Source organism: Aotus nancymaae, unplaced genomic scaffold, assembly GCF_030222135.1.
Source record: "Aotus nancymaae isolate 86718 unplaced genomic scaffold, 86718_ANA_hifiasm-v0.15.2.pri h1tg000014l, whole genome shotgun sequence".
Taxonomy (NCBI): Eukaryota; Metazoa; Chordata; class Mammalia; order Primates; family Aotidae; genus Aotus; species Aotus nancymaae.
Window position 1 is genome coordinate 72052452 of NW_026988425.1, and position 21297 is coordinate 72073748.

At 40.2% G+C, this 21297-nt stretch overlaps 1 protein-coding gene across 1 annotated transcript in view; it reads left to right on the top strand.

Annotated features, from left to right (window-relative positions):
* Positions 1-21297, top strand: part of CMYA5 (cardiomyopathy associated 5) — a 100948-nt gene that overhangs the window by 36591 nt on the left and 43060 nt on the right. The window contains exons 2-5 of the mRNA XM_012462090.2: positions 199-10396; positions 14660-14755; positions 16128-16361; positions 17935-17957. Of these exons, the coding sequence (XP_012317513.2) occupies positions 199-10396; positions 14660-14755; positions 16128-16361; positions 17935-17957 (10551 nt within the window). The remainder of the gene's footprint in view (positions 1-198; positions 10397-14659; positions 14756-16127; positions 16362-17934; positions 17958-21297) is intronic.

A 21297-nucleotide genomic window follows, 5' to 3' on the forward strand; every position in this document is an offset into this window, starting at 1 on the left:
TGTCATTGTGTTGGATATCCTGACTTTAGTTTTTAAACTTTATTTTGATATAAAGCCCTCTTTTTGACATGGATGGCAATTTTGATGTCCATATTTTAATTTCACATTGATCCTTTACCTGATAAAAATAAATTTACTTATTCTATTAATTAGTTAATATTATTTTATTATAATACATAATATTATTATTTGCTGTAGGTTATCAGACCAGGATGAAGAGGGAAAGATCAAGCAGGAGTGTATCATATCTGACCCCTCCTTTTCCATGGTGACCGTCCAAAGGGAAGATAGTGGGATAACCTGGGAAACCAATTCAAGTAGATCTTCTACTCCTTGGGCCTCGGAAGAAAGTCAGACTTCTGGTGTGTGTAGTCGGGAAGGGTCAACTGTGAATTCTCCTCCTGGAAATGTTTCCTTTATTGTGGATGAAGTGAAAAAGGCTCGGAAAAGGACTCATAAGTCAAAACATGGTTCACCATCATTACGCCGGAAAGGCAACAAAAAAAATGAATCCCAAGATGTTCCAACAAACAAAAAAGAGAGTCCTTTAACTTCAGCAAGCCAGGTACTAACCACGGAGAAAGAGAAATCTGGCATTTATGATAAAACAAGAAAAAAGAAGACCACTTCAAATACACCTCCAATTACTGGAGCAATATACAAAGAACACAAGCCTTTAGTGTTACGACCAGTCTACATAGGAACAGTACAATATAAAATTAAGATGTTTAATTCGGTTAAAGAAGAATTAATTCCTCTACAGTTTTATGGAACATTGCCAAAGGGTTATGTAATTAAAGAAATACATTATAGGAAAGGGAAAGATGCATCCATTAGTCTAGAGCCAGATTTGGACAATAGTGATTCTAATACAGTTTCCAAAACAAGGAAATTAGTAGCCCAAAGCATAGAGGATAAAGTAAAAGAGGTTGCTCCACCCTGGAGAGGCACACTCTCTAAAGGATTAGAGTTCCTACCCTCGATGTTCAGTCATAAAGGTCAAAAGAAAATTTATGCTGATTCTCCCCTAAATGCCACATCTGCATTGGAGCACACAGTGCCCTCTTATTCAAGTAGTGACAGAGCAGAACAAGAACTACAACTCAGGCCTTCACAGTCAGTGCCACAACAGCCAGAGGATGAAACAAAACCCCGTGAAGTAGAGCCTCCCTCACCTGCAACTGCGTTCCTGAGAACAGCAAAGGAAGAATGTGAAGTTGCTTCACAAGGAACTGCAGCTTCAGCCAGTGACTCTTCAGTCTCACCTTCATTTGCTAATGAGGTGAAGAAGGAAGATGTGTATTCTGCTCACCATGCCATTTCTCTGGAGGCAGAGTCACCAGGTCTGGCAGCATCTACCCAGGAGGGTTTGGACCCAGACCAAGAACACCTGGACCTGACTTCACAAAGGGCAGAACCAGTCTTTGCAAAACTGACCCCTGCACAGCCCAGTGTCAAAGGAGAGAAGGAGGAAAATGTGCTTGAGCCATCCATTTCTCTTTCTGAACCTCTAATGTTAGAAGAACCAGAGGAAGAAGAAATAGAAACTTCCCTACCCATAGCTGCTACCCCTGAACCTGAAGGTTCTAATTTAGTAGAAGAAGAGATCATAGAACTTGATTACCTGGAAAGCCCATTAGTTTCCGAGAAGCTCTTCCCACCACGTGCATCCCCTGAAGTGGAGCACAAAGAAGAGGAGCTTATTCTACCATTATTGACATCAGCTCCCAAACATGTTGCTTTGTCTGAGGAAGAAAGAGAGGAAATTGCATCAGTTTCTACTGATTCTGCTTTCGTATCAGAGTATTCAGTACCACAAGATTTGAACCATGAACTAGAGAAGCGAGAAGGTGAGGCAGTTTCCCCATCCAATATAGAAGCTATAGCTGAACATGCAGTTTTGTCAGAAGAAGAGAATGAGGAATTTGAGGCTTATTCCCCAGCTGCAGCCTCTGCATCTGAGAGCTCTCTCTCACCGTTCACAACTAAGACTTCAGAGAGCCAGTCTCCACTGTTTTCAGCAGTTACACCAGAACACATGGTCCTATCAGGAGATGAGGCCTCAGAAAGTGGGTGTTACACACCAGACTCCACATCTGCTTCTGAATATTCAGCTCCATCACAGGCAACAATAGAGTCACTGAAGAAAATAATTGACCTTAAGTCCCCATTAATATCGAAAGATGTTTCTGAGCACATGATTCCATCAGAAGAGAAGGAAGACACTGGATCGTTTACTCCAGCTGCGGCCTCTGCTTCTGAGCCCTCTCTCTCACCATCCACAACTGACAAGACTTCTGAATGTCAATCACCACTGCCTTCTACTGCCACGTCAGAACACGTGGTCCAATCAGAAAGAGAGGACCTAGGAAGTGAATGTTTCACACCGGATTCAAAGTTGGCTTCCAAATATGCAGTCCCACTCAATGCAATACAGGAATCACAAAAGAAAATAATCGATGAGGCATCCCAATTCAAACCAAAAGGTATTTCTGAGCGCACAATTCTGTCTGAAGAAGGGAAGGAGGACATTGAACCATCTTCCCCAGATTCAGTCACTGTATCTGAACACTCTTTCCCACCGCACACAACTGAGATGACTTCTGAACACCACGCCCCACCACTTTCAGTCACTCCATCTGAATGTGGGGTTCTATCAGGCGAAGAGACAGTTGAGCTGGAGCGGTATACACCCTCTTCCACATCTGCTTCTGAATTTTCAATACCACCATATGCAACACCAGAGTCACAGGAGGAAGAAATTGTCCACAGATCTCTAAATCTAAAAGGCGCATCCTCACCCGTGAATTCATCAGAAGAAGATCAAGAAGACATTGGACCTTTTTCTCCAGATTCTGCATTTGTGTCAGAATTCTCATTTCCACCGTATGCAACACAGGAAGCAGAGAAAAGAGAATTTGAATGCGATTCTCCAATATGTTTAACATCGCCATCTGAGCACACTATTTTTTCAGATGAAGACACTGAAGAAGCGGAACTGTTCTCTCCAGACTCAGCATCACAAGTTTCAATCCCTCCATTTAGAATCCCAGAAACAGAGAAAAATGATCTTGAGCCTGATTCACTATTAGCTGCTTCAGGTTATTCCTGCTTTCCAGGAGCAGATGAGGAAGACATTGGATCTACAGCAGCTACACCTGTGCCTGAGCTGTTCAGTTCATCACAGAAGCAAAAAGCTGAAACTTTCCCTTCAATGTCTCCGCTTGAAGACTTGAGTTTGCCACCTTCAACAGCTAAATCAGAGAAAGCAGAAACTAAGCCAGAGATTCCAGCAACCTCAGCATCTGTATCTGAATATCTCATTTTGGCACAGAAGCAGAAAACTCAAACATCTTTAGAGCCTGAGTCTGAAGACTTGATTCCTTCACATTTAACCAGTGAAGTGGAGAAGGGAGAAAGGGAGGCGAGTTCATCAGTAGCTGCAATACCTGCTTCTCTATTTGCACAATCATCTGTAGTAAAAGAAGAAACCAAACCTGAATCTCCACATTCAGTTTCACCTGATTCAGTCCCTGCAATTAAGAAAGAACAGGAACCCACAGCAGCACTCACTCTAAAAGCTGTAGATGAACAGATGGCTTTGCCAAAAGTCAGAAAGGAAGAAATTGTGCCTGATTCTCAAGAAGCTACAGCACATGTATCACAGGATCAAAAAATGGAGCCTCAGCCTCCAAATGTTCCAGGGTCTGAGACAAAATATTCAATTTTGCCTGACGTGGTAGATGAGCCAAAGAAGGGTGTCAAGCCCAAATTAGTTCTAAATGTGACTTCTGAACTAGAACAGGGAAAGTTGTCCAAGAATGAGCCTGAAGTTATAAAACCATATTCACCTCTAAAGGAAACATCTTTATCTGGACCTGAGGTTTTACCAGCAGTGAAAATGGAGATGAAACATGATTCTAAAATAACAAGTACACCTTCAGAGCTTGATTCAGCTTCCTCAGGAGCAGACAAGCAAGTTGAACATGGTCTACCTGCACTAGCATTTTCAGCTTTGTCAGAAGAAATTAGCAAAGAACTTGAACCCAGTTCCTCAACAACCACAGCATCTGTAACTAAGCTTGATTCAAACTTAACCAAATTAGGAAAAGAAGACATCCCAACAGATTCATCTCTTGTCACTCCTGTAGATCGTCCAGTCTTAACAAAAGTAGGAAAGGGTGAATTAGAAAGTGGTTTGCCACCACTGGTAACATCTGCAGATGAGCATTCAGTTCTTGCAGAAGAAGACAAGGTAGCAATTAAAGGTGCTTCTCCTATTGAAACGTCATCCAAACATTTGGCTTGGTCAGAAGCAGAGAAGGAAATTAAATTTGATTCACCTCCAAGTGTCTCCTCTATAGCAGAGCATTCTGTTTTGTCAGAAGCAGAAGCCAAAGGAGTTAAAGCTGGGTTGCCAATAATCAAAACATCATCTTCCCAGCATTCAGATGAATCCGAGGAAGCAAGGGTAGAAGACAAACAAGGTCTTTCATATTCTACAGTTCGTGCCTCTGAACGTTTGGTTTCATCACAGAAAAAGAACTTGGTGTCTACCTCAGAGGTGTTGGGGCCTGAACATGAGCTTTCACTTAGCCTAGAGGATGAGATAAAGAAGGAAGAAACTAAACTTCCTTCATCACAAAATGTGTCACCTGCACCCAAACATATAGTTCCAAAAGGCAGAGATGAGGAAATAGCAAGTTCACCTCCTGAATTGGAAAATTTAGCATCAGGTTTGGCCCCAACAGTACTGCTCTTCAGTGATGATAAGAACAAACGCACAGTGGAGGTATCTTCTTCAGCTCAGGGAGACTTCCCATCAGAAAAACAAGACGTTGCTTTGGCACAGCTGTCTTTGGAACCTGAGAAGAAGGACAAGCCACACCAACCGTCGGAATTACCAAATGCTGGGTCAGAATTTGCTAGCGATTTAGGTAGACAAAGTGGATCCATAGGTACAAAACAAGCAAAATCTCCCATAACTGAAACAGTGGATTCTGTTTTAGAAAAAGGCCTAGCTAAGCTTAGGAGCAGAGAAGGAAAAGAAGAAAATAGAGAATTTTATGCATCTGCTACAGTGCCTGCAATTTCTGAGCTTTCATCATTGCTTAGGGAGGAATCTCAGAATGAAGAAATTAAATCTTTCTCTCCCAAGATAGTCAGCCTAGAGTCAAAAGAAACACCTGTCTCTCTAGCTGAAGGAGACAACCCAGAAGAATTTCTGCCATTTAGTTTTTCTTTAAAAGGATTATCAGAGGAGTTGAGCCATTCAGCCGACGTTAAAAAGGGAGAAAATAAAGAAATAGGCCCATTACCATCACCAGGAAATTTGAGGGCACAAGTTATGGGAGATATTGTAGCTAAGCTAAGTGAAGAAACAGGCCACCCAGATTCATCCCAGGTACTCCAGAGCATAACAGAACCATCAAAGATTGCTCCTTCTGACCTCCTTGTGGAACAAAAGAAGACAGAAAAAGCACTTCACTCAGATCAAACTATTAAATTACCTGATGTAAGCACCTCTTTTGCAGGTAAACAAGATCTGGATATTAAGCAATTTTCATTTATGAAAGAGAATTTGCCTTTGGAACAATCAAAATCTTTTATGACAGCCAAGCCCATGGATGTCAAAGAAACAACAAGGGAAGAATTCTTTATTTCTCCAAAGGATGAAAACTGGATGCTGGGAAAGCCAGACCATGTGGCTCGTCAACACGAAGAGAGAAGAGCAGGATCTGTGCAGCTGGATTCCTCTGGCAGCAGTGAGCTGAGGCCAGGGCAGCTCCAGGCTGCTGTGTCCAGTAAGGACCATACTTGTGAGGTCAGAAAGCAGGTCCTGCCAGATTCTGCTGAAGAATCTCATTTGTCATCACAAGAACCAGTATCTGCTCTTGATACTTCCAGTGGTAATGTGGAGACCTTATCAAGTCAAAGTTACTCTTCTGAAGAAGTAAAGCTGGCTGAAGAACCAAGGTCTTTAGTTCTAGCTGGAAATGTAGAGAGAAATGTACCAGAGAAGAAGGAGAGTCATTCTTTCATGGAGAGTGAAAGTTTGCTATTGGAGAAAGCAAACACAGAGTTTTCCTGCCCTTCCAAAGAAGATAGCCAGGAAAAAATTAAACTACCTCCTGAAAGATTCCTCCAGAAATCAGTGTCTGGCCCATCAGTGGAACAGGTGAAGTCAGAAACAATCCCCTCCTCTGTCAAAACAGCCCATTTCCTGGCAGAAGGTTTGGAACCTGCACTGGGCAATGAAAAAGAAGCACACAGGAGCACAGCTCCTTTTCCTGGAGAGAAGCCATTGGAAGAATCAAAAATGGTTCAGTCAAAGGTTATCGATGATGCTGATGAGGGAAAGAAACCAGAACCGGAAATGAAAATACCCACACAAAGAAAACCCATCTCCTCAATTGGCGCAAAAGAGCCTCAACCCCTAGAGTCACCTGAGGTGACACAAAAGCCACCCACGCAGCCAAAGGTAGCTAAGTCAGACCTTCCTGAGGAAAAGGGAAAGAAAGGACTTTCATCTTTCAAATCGTGGATGTCCAGCTTGTTTTTTGGATCAAGCACGCCAGATAACAAAGTTGCTGAACAAGACAACTTAGAAACACAGCCAAGTCCATCTGCAGAAAAAGCGGTGACTGTGATAGAGCCTGAAGGTACAATTCCTGCTAATTTTAATGTAGCCGAGAAACCAGCTGATCTTTCATTACCAGAAGTAAAATTTAAAACTGCTGACGAATCCAGAGGTACTTTAGTAAAATTTGATGAGGGTCAAAACGTTAAAGAAAAATCCACAATTTTATCAAATTTAGAAGATTTACAACAGCCAAAATCCATTTCTGAGGTGTCTAGGGAAGATTATGGAAAGAAAGAAATCTCAGGCGATTCAGCGGAAATGAGCATAAACTCAGTAGTTACTTCTGCTGATGGTGAGAAACATCTTGGAATTCAACCTTATTCGCTAATCAGTGAGAAACTGGTTATGGAAGAAGCCAAAACTGTTGTTCCTCTTCATGTTACTCATAGTAAAGGAGTCCAGAAGCCAGCAATCTCTCCTCCATCTAAATGGAATATTTCTATTTTTAAGGAAGAGCCAAGAAGTGATCAAAAAGAAAAATCACTCCTTTCATTTGATGTAGTAGATAAGGTGCCACAACAGCCAAAACTAACTTCCTCCAACTTTGCAAGTAAAAATATCACAAAGGAATCAGAGAAACCAGAGTCAATTATTTTGCCAGTAGAAGAATCAAAAGGCAGTTTAATTGATCTCAGTGAAGATAGACTAAAAGAAATGCGAAAACCTACTTCCTTGAAAATTGCCGAAGAGGAAACAAAACTCAGGTCTATTAGTCCAACTGAGAAGAAAGATAATTTGGAAAACAGATCATATACCTTGGCAGAAAAGAAGGTGATGGCAGAAAAAGAAGATTCTGTGGTCCCATTAGAGCTTAGAGATAGTAATGAAATAGGGAAGACACAAATTACACGTGGATCTAGATCTACTGAACAGGAAGAATCAAAAGTCAGTGCTATGCCGCAGCACTTCTATCAAAATGAAGACTACCGTGAAAGACCCAAAATCGTTGTTGGTTCTGAAAAGGAGAAAGGAGAAGAAAAAGAAAATCAGGTATATGTGCTTTCAGAAGGAAAGAAGCAGCAGAAACATCAGCCTTATTCTGTGAATGTAGCCGAGTCTATGACTGAAAAATCAGATATCTCTTTAGGTCATTCTTTGGGTGAAACTCGATCATTTTCATTAGTTAAAGCTACATCAGTTACTGAAAAATCAGAAGCCATGCTCTCGGAGGCTCACTCAGAAATCAGAGAGACAAAGGCAGTAGGAACCCAACCACATCCTTTAGAAGAAAGTAAAGTTTTGGTGGAGAAAACCAAGACTTTCCTGCCAGTGGATCGTTCTTGTCATGATGAAATAAAGAACCACTCTTTATCTCAGGAAGGAAATCTAGTGTTAGAAAAGTCAAGCAGAGATATGCCAGATCACAATGAAGAAAAAGAACAGTTCAAAGAGTCAGAGCTCTTGAAAGGTGGTTCAGTAGATATCACAAAAGAAAGTATGAAACAAGAATTTCCATCTAAAGAATCCGAAAGGACTTTAACTCATCCTTTTGATGAAACTAGGAGCTCAGAAACATCGCCATATTTGCTGTCATCTGTGAAACCACAAACTCTTGCTTCAAGAGCTTCTCCAGATATTAATGCAGTGAAGAAACAAGAAATGCCACGATCAGAATTGGCTCCAGAAAGGCACACAGTTCATACTATTCAGACATCTAAAGATCACACATCCGATGTGCCTAAACAATCTGTTCTTGTTTCAAAGCACCAGTTGGAGGCTGTGGAAGACACCGGTGTAAAGGAACCACTCTCTTCAGCAAAAAGCAACTATGCTCAATTTATATCTAATGCATCAGCAAGCAATGCTGATAAAAGGGTTTCTACTAAAGAAATGTCCAAGGAGCCTGAAGACATGTATGCAAAAGACGAAGACTTTACAGTGACTAGTAAGCCAGCTGGACTTTCAGAAGATCAGAAGACTGCCTTTAGTATTATTTCTGAAGGCTGTGAAATATTGAATATTCATGCTCCTGCCTTTATTTCTTCAATTGATCAGGAAGAAAGTGAACAAATGCAAGATAAGTTAGAATATTTGGAAGAGAAACTCTCATTTAAAACCATACCACTCCCTGATGACAGTGAAGCAGTTGCTTGTCATGAAACATTAAAGAGCAGGTTAGAAGATTCTGATGAAAAAGTTACACCACTGAAAGAAAATAAACAAAAGGAAACTCATAAGACAGAAGAAGTGTTATCCACAGATTCAGAAATTGGTGATTTATCTTTTATTCAGCCCACAATTCCCAGTGAAGAGGATTATTTTGAAAAATATACTTTAATTGATTATAACATCTCTCCAGACCCAGAAAAACAGAAAGCTCCACAGAAATTAAATGTTGAAGAGAAACTCTCAAAGGAAGTTACAGAAGAAATGATCTCTTTCCCAGTAAGTTCCGTGGAAAGTGCCCTAGAACATGAGTATGACTTGGTGAAATTAGATGAAAGTTTTTACGGACCGGAAAAGGACCACGATGTATTATCTCATCCAGAGACCCAAAAGTTTTTGGGTATCCAAAAATCAGCTGACAGAAGTGTTTCAAAGGACATAAAGAGAGATGTGGACTCAAAGTCACTTGGGATGCCTTTATTTGAAGCAGAGGAAGGAGTTTTGTCGCGAACCCAGATATTTCCTACCACTATTAAAGCTGTTAATCCAGAACTTCTGGAGGAGCCCCCAGCACTTGCATTTTTATATAAGGATCTGTATGAGGAAGCAGTTGGAGAGAAAAAGAAGGAAGAGGAGACAGTTTCTGAGGGTGACAGTGTGAATTCTGAGGCATCATTTCCCAGCAGAAATTCTGACACTGATGATGGAACAGGAATATATTTTGAGAAGTACATACTCAAAGATGACATTCTCCATGACACATCTGTAACTCAAAAGGACCAAGACCAAGGTATGGAAGAAAAACGAGTTGGTAAGGATGATTCATACCAAACAATAGCTGCAGAAGGGGAAATTTGGGGGAATTTTGGAACTATTCACGAGGAGAAGGGACTGGAAGAACAGAAAGCTGTTTATGGGGAAGGAGAATCAGTAGGCCATGTGGAGATCCTTGGTAATATAGCAATGCAGAAGACAGCTCCCATAACAGAGGAAGTCAGAGTAGCTACCCAGAAGATAAGTTATGCAGTTCCATTTGAAGACACCCGTCATGTTCTGGAGCGCACAGATGAAGCAGGCAGTCAGGGTAATGAAGTCGGAAATGCAAATCCAGAGGTCAATCTGAATGTCCCAGTACAAGTGTCCTTCCCGGAGGAAGAATTTGCATCTGGTGCAACTCATGTTCAAGAAACACTGCTAGAAGAACCTAAAGTCCTGGTCCCACCTGAGCCAAGTGAAGAGAGGCTCCGTAATAGCCCTGTTCAGGATGAGTATGAATTTGCGGAATCCCTGCATTATGAAGTGGTTCCTCAAGGCGTTTTATCAGAAGAACTGTCTTCAGAATCTACACCTGAAGATGTCTTATCTCAAGGAAAGGAATCCTTTGAGCACATCAGTGAAAATGAATTTGTGAGTGAGGCAGAACAAAGTACATCTGCTGCACAGAAGGAGTTGGGCAGCGAGAGGAAAGAACAAGACCAATTATCATCTGAGTTTGTAACTGAAAAGGCACAAAAAGAGCCAAAAAAGTCCCAGATTGACACATACTGCTACACCTGCAAAAGCCCAATTTCTGCCACTGACAAGGTGTTTGGCACCCACAAAGACCATGAGGTTTCAACGCTTGACACAGCTATAAGTGCTGTAAAGGTAAATAGATTTTAAAACACACATATAATTAATAATATATATACATTTAATTTGCTTTCACATTTCCTCAGTTTTAAAGATGATTCATATTTGATCATTCATCTTTAAGCAGAATAGTCTGAAAGCAACTTAGAATTGCTCCAAGAATTTAGTTAAGGTAGGTTTGATGCACATTCATTGAGTACAGCCCATCCTCCTTATCCTTGGGTTCTGCATCCTTAGAATCAACCAAGCACAGATCAAAAAATATTCAGGGAAAAAATAAAACAATAAAAGGGGGCAGGGTGTGGTGGCTCACACCTGATATCTCAGCACTTTGAGAGGCCAAAGTGGGAGGATTGCTTGAGCCCAGAAGTTTGAGACCAGACTGGGCAACATAGGGAGACCTTGTCTCTACTAAAAATACAAAAATTAGCTGGGCGTGGTGTGCACACCTGTAGTTCCTGTTATTTGGGGGGCTGAGGTAGGAGAATCACTTGAGCCTGGGTGGTCAAGGCTACAGTGAGCTGAGATCACACCACTGCACTCAGTCTGGGTGACAGAGTGAGACCCTGTCTTAAAAATAAAATAAAAGATTAATAATAAAAATAACAGAGCAATAAAAATAATACAAATAAAAAACAATACAGTGTAACTATTTACATAGCATTTACACTGTATCAGGTATTATAAGTAATCTAGAGATGATTTAAAGTATAGGAGAGGATGTATGCAGGTTATATGCAAATCATATGCCATTTTATATCAGAGACTTGAGCATCTGTGTATTTTGGTATCCGCTGGCATCCTGAAACCAGTCCTCTGCCAATATTGAAGACGACTGTGAATACACTGTGTTCCACACATGTTTCTAGGCTTGGGGGCTAGCAAGATGAACAACACAGGTCACTGCCCTTCAGGAGCTTGGCATTTTATGGCAATAGCCCTTAACATGACCAAAAATGCCAAATAATTTGAAATTTAAAAATTATCTTTCAGCAAGACACTGCAAAAAACACAATTTCCTTTCTGTTATCTACAATTTCATCCTTTAAAAAGACACATTTATATTACATTCAGAAATTTCATTGCAAGTTATATACACTCAATACATTAAGACAGTTTAAATTTTTACTTTCTCTGTATTTCACTTTAATTTATAAAATTTATGTTAGAAGCAGAATTTTTTTGCATTTTTTTCTGGCTATGTCTGTTGGACCCCAATTTTCTGGTTAAGTTAGTCCCAACACGTACCCTCCTGTGAGTGACTATAAATACTCCACTTCCCTGAGATACTATTGGAATTTAGTCTTTGAGACTCCCCTCTACCTTTCAATAGCCCTCCTACTGGTCTCACCATTCTTACCTCTTTAATACATTCTCCATAGGGCAGCTGGAATTATCTTGAAATTACTAAATAACAATAACAATTAAGCACTTACTCTGCCAGGCCCTATTTTTTGTTTTTGTTCTTATTTTTTAGAGACAGGGTCTTGCTCTGTCACCTGGGCTGGAGTGTGGTGGCGTAATCACAGCTCACTGCAGCCTTGACCTCCCAGGCTCAAATGATCCCTCTACCTCAGCCTCCCAAGTCCCAAGTAGCTGGGACCGTAGGCATGAACTGCCTCATTGGGCTAATTTTTAATTTTTCTTTTTTGTAGAGATAGGCTCTCCCTATGTTGCCCAGGCTGGTCCTGGGCTCAAGTGATCCTCCTGCCTTGGCCTTCCAAAGTGCTGGGAATACAGGTGTGAGTCACCATGCCCAGTCTTAAGTTCTTTATATACAGGATATCTTTTAATCCTTTTAACAAACCTGTTACTGTCATCAGCCTGCAGATAATAAAATCGTCTCAGAGAGTTTAAGTGATTTACCCAAGGTCATGAAAGGTGGAACTGGGGCTGGTACCCAGATCTGTCTGATGCCAGAGCTCATGTTCTTGACTGTATATGCATATTGCTTGGCTCAGTACCTTGCTAATGGTAATTATTTTCAATATGATAATTCAATTAGGTCCTTGTTAAATAATTATTAGACTCATTTTGATTCAATAGGGTAACATATTACAATCTTGGCATTTTTTCCCCCAAAATTGATCTTTCTCAACTTGTCTGATATTGGTTTTTGTTCTTCAGAGTAGAATGTTGTTGAAACTTTACTTGTTAAAGTTTGGGGTTAGGAAGTAGGTCAACTTCTTTTGTGAAATCTCAGATATCAGATGCATTAGTGCCAGTGGAAGTGCACCGCATTCTATGGCGACACTGTTTTAACTCACACCTACTGAGCACTGCCCGCAGAAAAAAGACTGAAATTTTTTGGCCTTCTTAATATGTTTTGTTTATCTCCATGAGTTTTAGATATTAAAAAATAATCATCTAAGTATTATCAATTTAAAACTCTTGCCTTAAAATCATTTTTAAAGTTTTTCTTTTTATTCTTGATCTTCTCTAAAAGGTATGAGAAGGAGAAGGTGGAAACCCAGTTGACTAAAGCCAAGGAGCTAGCTTCATTTCATTAAGTCAGCCATGAAGATTAATAAGAATTGGTTGATTGGCAATTCCTCCTCCTCCTCCTCCTCCTCCCCTTCTTTCTCCTCCTCTTCTTCTTCTTTCTCTTTCTCTTCCCCTTCTCCTTCTTCTCCTTCTCCCTTCTTGCTTCTTTTTTCTTTCTTCTTTGACAGGGTTTCACTCTGTTCCCCAGGCTGAAGTGCAGCGGCATGATCATCATAGCTCACTGAAGCCTCCTGGGCTCAAGCAATCCTCTCACCTCAGCCTCCTGAGTACCTGGGACTACAGACGCGCACCATCACACCCAGCTACTTTTAAAATTTTTAGTGGAGATGAGGTCTCGCTATGTTCCTCAGTCTGGTCTCTAAGTCCTGGCCACCAGCAATCTTCCCACGTTGGCCTCCCAAAGTGCTGGGATTTCAGGTAGATGCCACTGCAGCTAGTCAGTTGGCAACTTTTTTAAAATAAAAATCAATTAAAAACATTGTAGCTTGAGAATTCTCTAGCATCTTAAGGGCAGGCATTTGTGCCTGTTCCAGGAGCCGAGGGCTGCAGGTACGGATCACCGAAGTCCTTGTGTCTCCTCCCTAGTCCATCCCCATCATGTGCTTGTCTTTTGTATGTTATCTAGTTTCTTTATTTACTCACTCACTTCCTGCATTCTCAGTGTTTATTTTTCTCCTATTCTGTGTCAGGAACTGTGCTAATCATTGAGAGTGGGAAAAAAAGAACCAAATCAATACAAGGTTGTGAAAGCACAATGTGCTGAGAAGCTAACATTTTGGGAGTGAAATGGTGGGGTGGGAAGGGGAATGTTAGGACAGGTGTCTCTAAAAGGTGAAGCTTGGTTGAGCCTTAAATGAGATAGAGCTCTTCTAGCAGTCAAGGGCAGGGACAACATTCTAGAATCAAGGAATAACATATGAAGGTACACAGATGAGAAAGAGTGCAAGGACAAAATTCAGCTTGTGTGATTGGAGCCTGGGGCTGTGGAGAAGAGGTAAGGGCCGTAGAGGGAAGGAGAGACCAGATCCTGAAGAGGCCTCCATTAATGTAGTATCTTCATCAGTCTGTGCTTGTGAATCAGATAGCTGAAGCTCTGCTGTTTTTTCTGCTTTGTTATCTTTTTAAGTTTAGCAAGATTGACTGTTGCTAGGTTTATAACTACAGCTAAAGTAGATACCATGCTACCCTGTCATCCCATACATTTTCTAGTTGGGTATCACCCCTTGATATGTTAACCCTTTGAGGGTCATTAGAACTTTAGGTCCCTTTAGTAGACAGTTTCTCTCAGTTGGTCTGCTAGACTTCAGGCCTTGTGGCACTCTGATCACCTTCTTAAGCCTTCTTCACATTTGGTGTAAATGTGAAGAAACTACTCAGGTATTTTGGACCAGTTTAGTAAAAAGACTCCTCTCTCAGAACATATAAAAACCAAGGCCTTACCAAAGAGAAAGCATTTGCATCCATAGTTCATTAAAACAAATATGTTTTGAGCTCATCAGTTGACCAAGAAAGTCCTTTCTTTCAGTTAAGAAGATATACTGTCTCTGTATAGTTGCTTTGAGGTTTTCACTCAAAGCCTCCTAATTGTTTATCATACAGAATTATCTATAGTCAGATGAGGCAGCAAAGAAAATTTGAAGGTTGATTTGTTAGTGAATATAGTATAGCAGATCTCTACCAAACATACTAAATTTATAAGGAAATTGGAGCCCACTGGCTGAAGTTCTTTTCCTAAATGTCATATACTAAGGATATCTTAATTCTTTTCTTCAGGTTCAATTAGCAGAATTTCTAGAAAATTTACAAGAAAAGTCCTTGAGGATTGAAGCCTTTGTTAGTGAGATAGAATCCTTTTTTAATACCATTGAGGTAAGTTAACACACCCATTTTACTTTAACTTGGCTTGTTCACAGTATCAGAAATAAATGATTCTGAGGTAGAGGGATCTGACTTGGGGATTTTGTGTGCATGTGTTGTTTGCTGCTGTTGGTTCAGTTCCATTCAAAGCGAAGATGCCTAAAGTCTTCTCTCTGTGCATAGTCGGTGAGACTCCTTTCTGTCTGTGGATAAAAGATTTGCCCTTAACAGCAGACATGCATTTATTACGCACTTACTATAATAAGGCAAATGCTTTACATGCTTTACCTAATTGAATCCTCACAATAATATGAGAGAGGTGTTATTATTATTGTTTCCATTTTATAGATAAGAAACCAAGTCTTAAAGTCCATTCCTCTGTTTTTATGCCGCTCACTGGGTTAACTCTGCAGAAATACTCTGAGTCACTGCCCAGTGTCCCATTCCCAGGGCCAGTGAGTGCCTCTCATAGCACGACTATTTCTGATGAGTTCATGCTCTCCAAGCTGCTGGTTCCTGTCCCTTCTGTGGGGAAGAGAGGGGCTAGCATTACTCCATCCTTAAACAGAAGTGGCCCAGTACCCTCACCAGTCAATCAGGACTGGCAGAGGGCCTGAGGCCACTGCAGAGGCTGCTGCACAGTTCCCCTACTACTGGGGCCACTCCACATCCTGGTTTGCTTGTGAGAGGTCTGCTTAATTCCAATTGTAGATCAACTAATATACGCTAGATATTTCTGGTGTCCCCTTCCCCAGGTGTCCTTTGTAGAGAGTCATCTTATTACTAGCCCCACTAGTAATTATGAGGTCATCTTATTACTATAAAAATTATGGGGTCATCTTATTACTAGCCCCACTAGTGAGGATAGCCAGGCATCTGGGTGTGTCTGGACAGGCAATGAAGTTTCTCGCTCTGTGGGATAACCTGCCATCTCACTGGAGAACATTTGGGGAGGTAACCCCCTGTTCCATATCCAGGCTGCTTTCTGCCTTGTACTGTGATTTTAGTAGAGTGATGCCTCTCTACTCCCTGAAAGCCAGGGATCCTCACTCACCGTGATGCCATTTTCAAGTTTCATCATGTGTGAGTGCAGGTGGGCAAGACTTACACACACACACACACACACACACATATATATATTTGTATTATGGTAGCTAAAACATTTTTGATGATACTGTTACAGCAAATTCTATTGCTTTATTGCAAAGTTAGTTGTGCGAAAGGGATTGGTAGGTTAGAAATTGGAACTGTGCATGTGATGTCTGATTTTCTGATCAGGATGCCAGAGGTCAGTTCTTTAAAAGGCTGGTGTTTAAAAAAAAAAAGAAAGAAGCATGCATTTCTTATTTCATTCAGAAGAGGATTTTTTTTTGCTTGTTTTCAGGAAAACTGTAGTAAAAATGAGAAAAGGCTAGAAGAACAGAATGAGGAAATGATGAAGAAGGTTTTAGCACAGTATGATGAGAAAGCCCAGAGCTTTGAGGAAGTGAAGAAGAAGAAGATGGAGTTCCTGCATGAGCAGATGGTCCACTTTCTTCAGAGCATGGACACTGCCAAGGACACCCTGGAGACCATCGTGAGAGAAGCAGAGGAGCTTGACGAGGCCGTCTTCCTGACAGTAAGTGCCAAGTAAAACGGGCTCAAACACCTTGCGCCCACTCTGGCACATCTACTTTTAAAGCTTCATCTCTCACTATTCCTTAAGATTATTTATATCTCTGTGTGGGATTTATATAATTCTGGCATTTAAACATTATTTGGGCATGCCTGATGCCTATAGAAAAGGCCCAGCAAACGCTAAAAGCCTCACTGCCCAGATCCAGCTGAAAGATACATGGAGACAGCTCATAGCATCATCATTCCATTGTGTCCCACTGGATTGGTCACCATCTAAGAGGGAGGGAAAGCAGTCTTTTTCCTGCCATGCTTTCCCTCTGAGGGCCAGCTCGCGTCCTCTGGCTAGCTCCCAGGCTATCCCCTCCACTCCTAAGCTGAAGTGACCACTCATGTGGACCACTCACCCTCTGAGCCTGGCCAGAGAGTAATATTTGGGTGTGCAAAAGGATGGCATAATGGGGTATCCTCTCAGGTAATAAACATGTTGGTGTTTTTACAAGGGAATTCCTGGGGACAGGATTCCTTAGTTCAAGCAAGTAACTTGTAAACATGGAAATTCCCTTGGGTGCTTCAAATTGCACCAGCAGAGACACCTCTGTGCTCCCGGCAATCCCCAGAATATTCTGTGAGATGCTGGCTCTCCATGGAGCCAGGATTCAGCAGAAATAGTGGAGATGTTGGGGGCAGGGGAAGTACCGCTCTTAGGATGACCAGGAACCTCCCTTTCAAAGTTCCCCATCTTCCCACCCTTTAGAAAACTTTGGAGACACAGCAAGGCAAAACGGGACAATGTTAGCCTTTTGATTTGCCTCTGGGGACACCTCTTGCCAGGGCAAATTTGAGTGAAGTGGACATGGCCATCCTTAAAGAGAACTAAACTCATTACATTGTTTTGTGTGTAATTAAGACAAAGCTTCTTATTCATAAATTGGGCACTTCTTGTGAAGCATAATATTAATAAAGTGCTTTTTGTTCCCTGAGAAGCTTATCTTTGTTTGATAAGAATAAGAATAATTTACTTCTCTCTAGAAGAACAAATTGAAAAAGAAAAAAAAAGAAGGCATTTTTCCTACTTATAAAAGTAACATTACCCATTTTTTTAAAAACGGGAAAATATAGAAAAGCACACAGAAAATATCACTCAGATAAATACTGATTACATTTTTGATATCTATCCTGTCATTTTTCCTGCTTTAGAGAATTCTGTTCTGGAAGCTAAGCCATTGGTTGATGAATAGAGAAAAGCAGAGCATAAGCGACTCATTGCCAGTCGCTGATCATAGAGACGGGGCCAACTGCAAACGAAAGCACCCTCCATCCCTGCCCTGACACTGCCCATCCCACTCCCCCACAACCCCGCCTTCTGTGCACTTATGTCCTTGCTGCCCAGGCTGAGGCCACTAAAGAAAAGCGACCTCAGGGAAGCTGAGGGGTTATGATTTTCAAACGTGGGTAATCTTAATGCTCCTGGTTGGTGTTTCTGTTGTTAATTAGCTCTCTTTCTCTCTCTCCCTCTCTCTCTCTCTCTCTCTCTCTCTCCTTCTCCTCCTCCTTCCTCTCTCTTTCTCCCTAAGTCGTTTGAGGAAATCAATGAAAGGTATATAAAACATGGCATAATATAGTGGCAAATAGCATGACTGAATGCCTGCTTTTTAATATTTTGGTGCCTTATAGAAAATGAGCTGCCAATTAAAAAAATACATTTAGTGGGCTACAGTATTTTCACTTTTAGACACAGTGCTTTTAAAAGCTAAATGACAGCTTTGAAAGAAAACTGCATGTGCTTTAGTGAAATAACAATTATCAAAATGTAGATTTTTAACTGCTTCCTCAAGATGTATTCTGCATTGTCAGCCTAATCTAGGCCATCTTTCCCGTCACTGCATATAGAACATTTTGTAGATACTTAGATGCATTGGTTAAATATGAATATTTGAAAGAATCATTCATATCCGCCTTGAGCAATTTTATGATTTATGTAATCTTAATGGACTGTTCTACCATTTTCTGTTGAAAAGATAGTCCTGCATTTATCTTTTCTTTCTGCTCAGCTAATCTAAATGAATCTCCCTCTTTTGATTTTGTTTTGTTTTGTTGTTGTTTTTAACACTTCATCTAAGAGAATTCTTCATTCTTTTCAAAAGCAAAACACTCAACAAGAAATTAGAATATGTTGTCTATAAAAGCATGTAACATCAGATTTATGTTTATCTTTCGGAGCATCTGATATTGAAATTCTCTGACAGATCTGACACATTCTCCCTTTTGCCTCATAGAAAGACTTAGGAGCTTTCCTTCTGGTTTGAGCCTAATGCTTTCTCCTTTTAGTGTAATTTTAAATGTAAATTTCTAAATTGTAAATATCATCCTCGTTTACTTCCATCCCAATTCAAATTGTGATACAGCATAGAGTAAAATCAGAAATTTAGATCTATAATGTATTAAAATATAGAAAAATGGATTTAGATTAGAAATATGATTTTTTAGATAATTGAAATCACACAGAATCATATTTACCTAAAAAAAATTCTGTTCAACAGAATATTGCCAGTTAGTTTTATGAAAATAATTTGTATATTAATATTGGCATTAATCAATAGTGTTTTATAACAGTGGCTCTGTTATGAGTAGAATTCCCCAAAGAGCTTTTAAAAATGTTGATGCCTGAGTTTTCTGAGATTCTGATTTAATGGCTCTGGGGCGAAGCTGAGCATTTTTAAGACTTCCTAGATGATTAAAATGCACAGCCAGGGTTGAAAGTTCTAGTTTATACAATCTATCCTTTGGCCCAGTGGTTCCCCAAACTGGCTGTGCCTAAATAACCTGTGCAATTTGTTTAACCAAAGATCCTTGGGTCTCACCCCAGATCCACTACATCAAAATTTCCAGAGTGACACCAGGCATCTGCTTGTTACCAATTCCCACAGACAAGTTTAAGACACCAGTCAGTTCTGGAAACTGATACCTAGACCATATTCTGACCTCCCTTCAGTTCTGGAAACTGATACCTAGACCATATTCTGACCTCCCTCTTTCCCTCCCTTCCTCCTCCCCTCCCCTCTCCCAATTCCCCCTCCCTTCCTCCCTCCCCCACTTCCTTCCTTCCTTCCTCCTTCCTTTCTTTCTTCCTTTTTTTTTTTTTTTGGCCAGGGTGTCACTTTGTTGCCCAGGCCGGAGTGCAGTGACATGATCTCAGCTCGCTGCAACTTTCACCTCCTGGGTTCAAGCGATTCTCTTGCATCAGCCTCCCGAGTAGCTGGGACCACAGATGCACTCCATCACTCCATCATCCCCTGCTAATTGTTTGTATTTTTAGTACAGATGGGGTTTTGCCATGTTGCCCAGGCTGATCTTGAACTCCTCAGCTCAAGTGATCTGCCCACCTCCAGTTTCCTTTATTTTAAACAAATTATATATTTTTTCTAAATGTTATTGACATTTCTTTTTATCCAAAAAGTACATGGATTGACAGTGCCATTCCATCTACACTGGACAGTGTAGATGCATATTTGCTTACTTATATTTTATCCATTCATGGAAGATACTGCTCAGTAAGAAAATTTGGTGAGTGAAAAGTTGCAAAAATGCAATAGAATGTTTTTACCTTTCTAATCATCAGAATATTGCAAATATAAATTCACATCCACTTAATACTAAATACTGTTTCTTTGGTTTTGTGCTTAAATGTGTTTATCTGTGTGTCATTTTAGTTAATTTCTATTTCACTGTCCAATCGACAATGAATTAATTTTTTGCAAAAGTTGCCTGTCACTTAAAGGTGAGTACACTTGGGCTATTATTTTTCTGTAAAGAAAAAAAGACAACAAAATTCTGGGATATGGTGAAGAAATATGAACAATTAAAGAAAGCCCTGTCACACATGTGCATGTATGCATGCACACACTTGATGAAGCTGGATGCATCACTACAAAGCCTTCCATGTCCTCAAGAAAACTGTTGTCTCAAAGTCTCGATGTTATTGATGTTCCTTTCTATAAGAAGTGCTAAGTATCTACAGTTGACTCTTGAACAGCATGAGTTTGGACTGTGTAGGTCCACTTACATGTGGATCTTTTTCAATAAATATGTTGGAAAATTTTTTTGAGATTTGTGACAGTTTGAAAAAAACTCAAAGATGAACTGTATAGCCCAGAAATGTTGAAAAAATTAAGAAAATGTTAGGTATGTCACAAGTACATAAAATATATGTAGATGTTAGTCCATTTTATCATTTACTACCATGAAACATGCACAAATCTATTATAAAAATTAAAACATCAGCACTTATGCACACAAACACCACCGTCCATGGCACCATATGCAGTTGGAAGAAATATAAACAAATATAAAGATACAGTATTAAATCATAACTGCATAAAATTAACTGTAGTAATACTGTACTACTCAAATAATTTCTACAACTATACTACTACCATACTGCTTTAATAATTTTGTAACCACCTCCTGTTGCTCTTGTGATGAGCTCATGTTGTGCATCTGCTTAAAACACTGTGTCACGCTAATCATCTCCCTGTGAGCAGTTAGTCCCTCCAGTAAATTGCACATTGCAGTAAAAAGTGATCTCTTAAGGTTCTTGTGTATTTTTTACCATATTCGGTGCAATACTGTAAACCTTGAATAACACCATGATACCCGTATGAAGTGGCACTAGTGATCCTGGATGTGCTCCCAAGAAACAGAAAAGTGATGACATCACAAGAAGTTGAATTGCTTGATATTTTCAGTAGACTGAAAATATCTAGTAGTCTGAAAATATTGGTGCTGTAGCCACCATTGCTTACCATTTCAGGTGATTCATCATCTTGTAAAGAGATGATGTAAACTTAAAGAATTAATAAACACAGTATTAAGGTATTAATACAGTACTGTAAGTGTATTTTCTCTTCTTTATGATTTTCTGAAGAACTTCTCTTTTC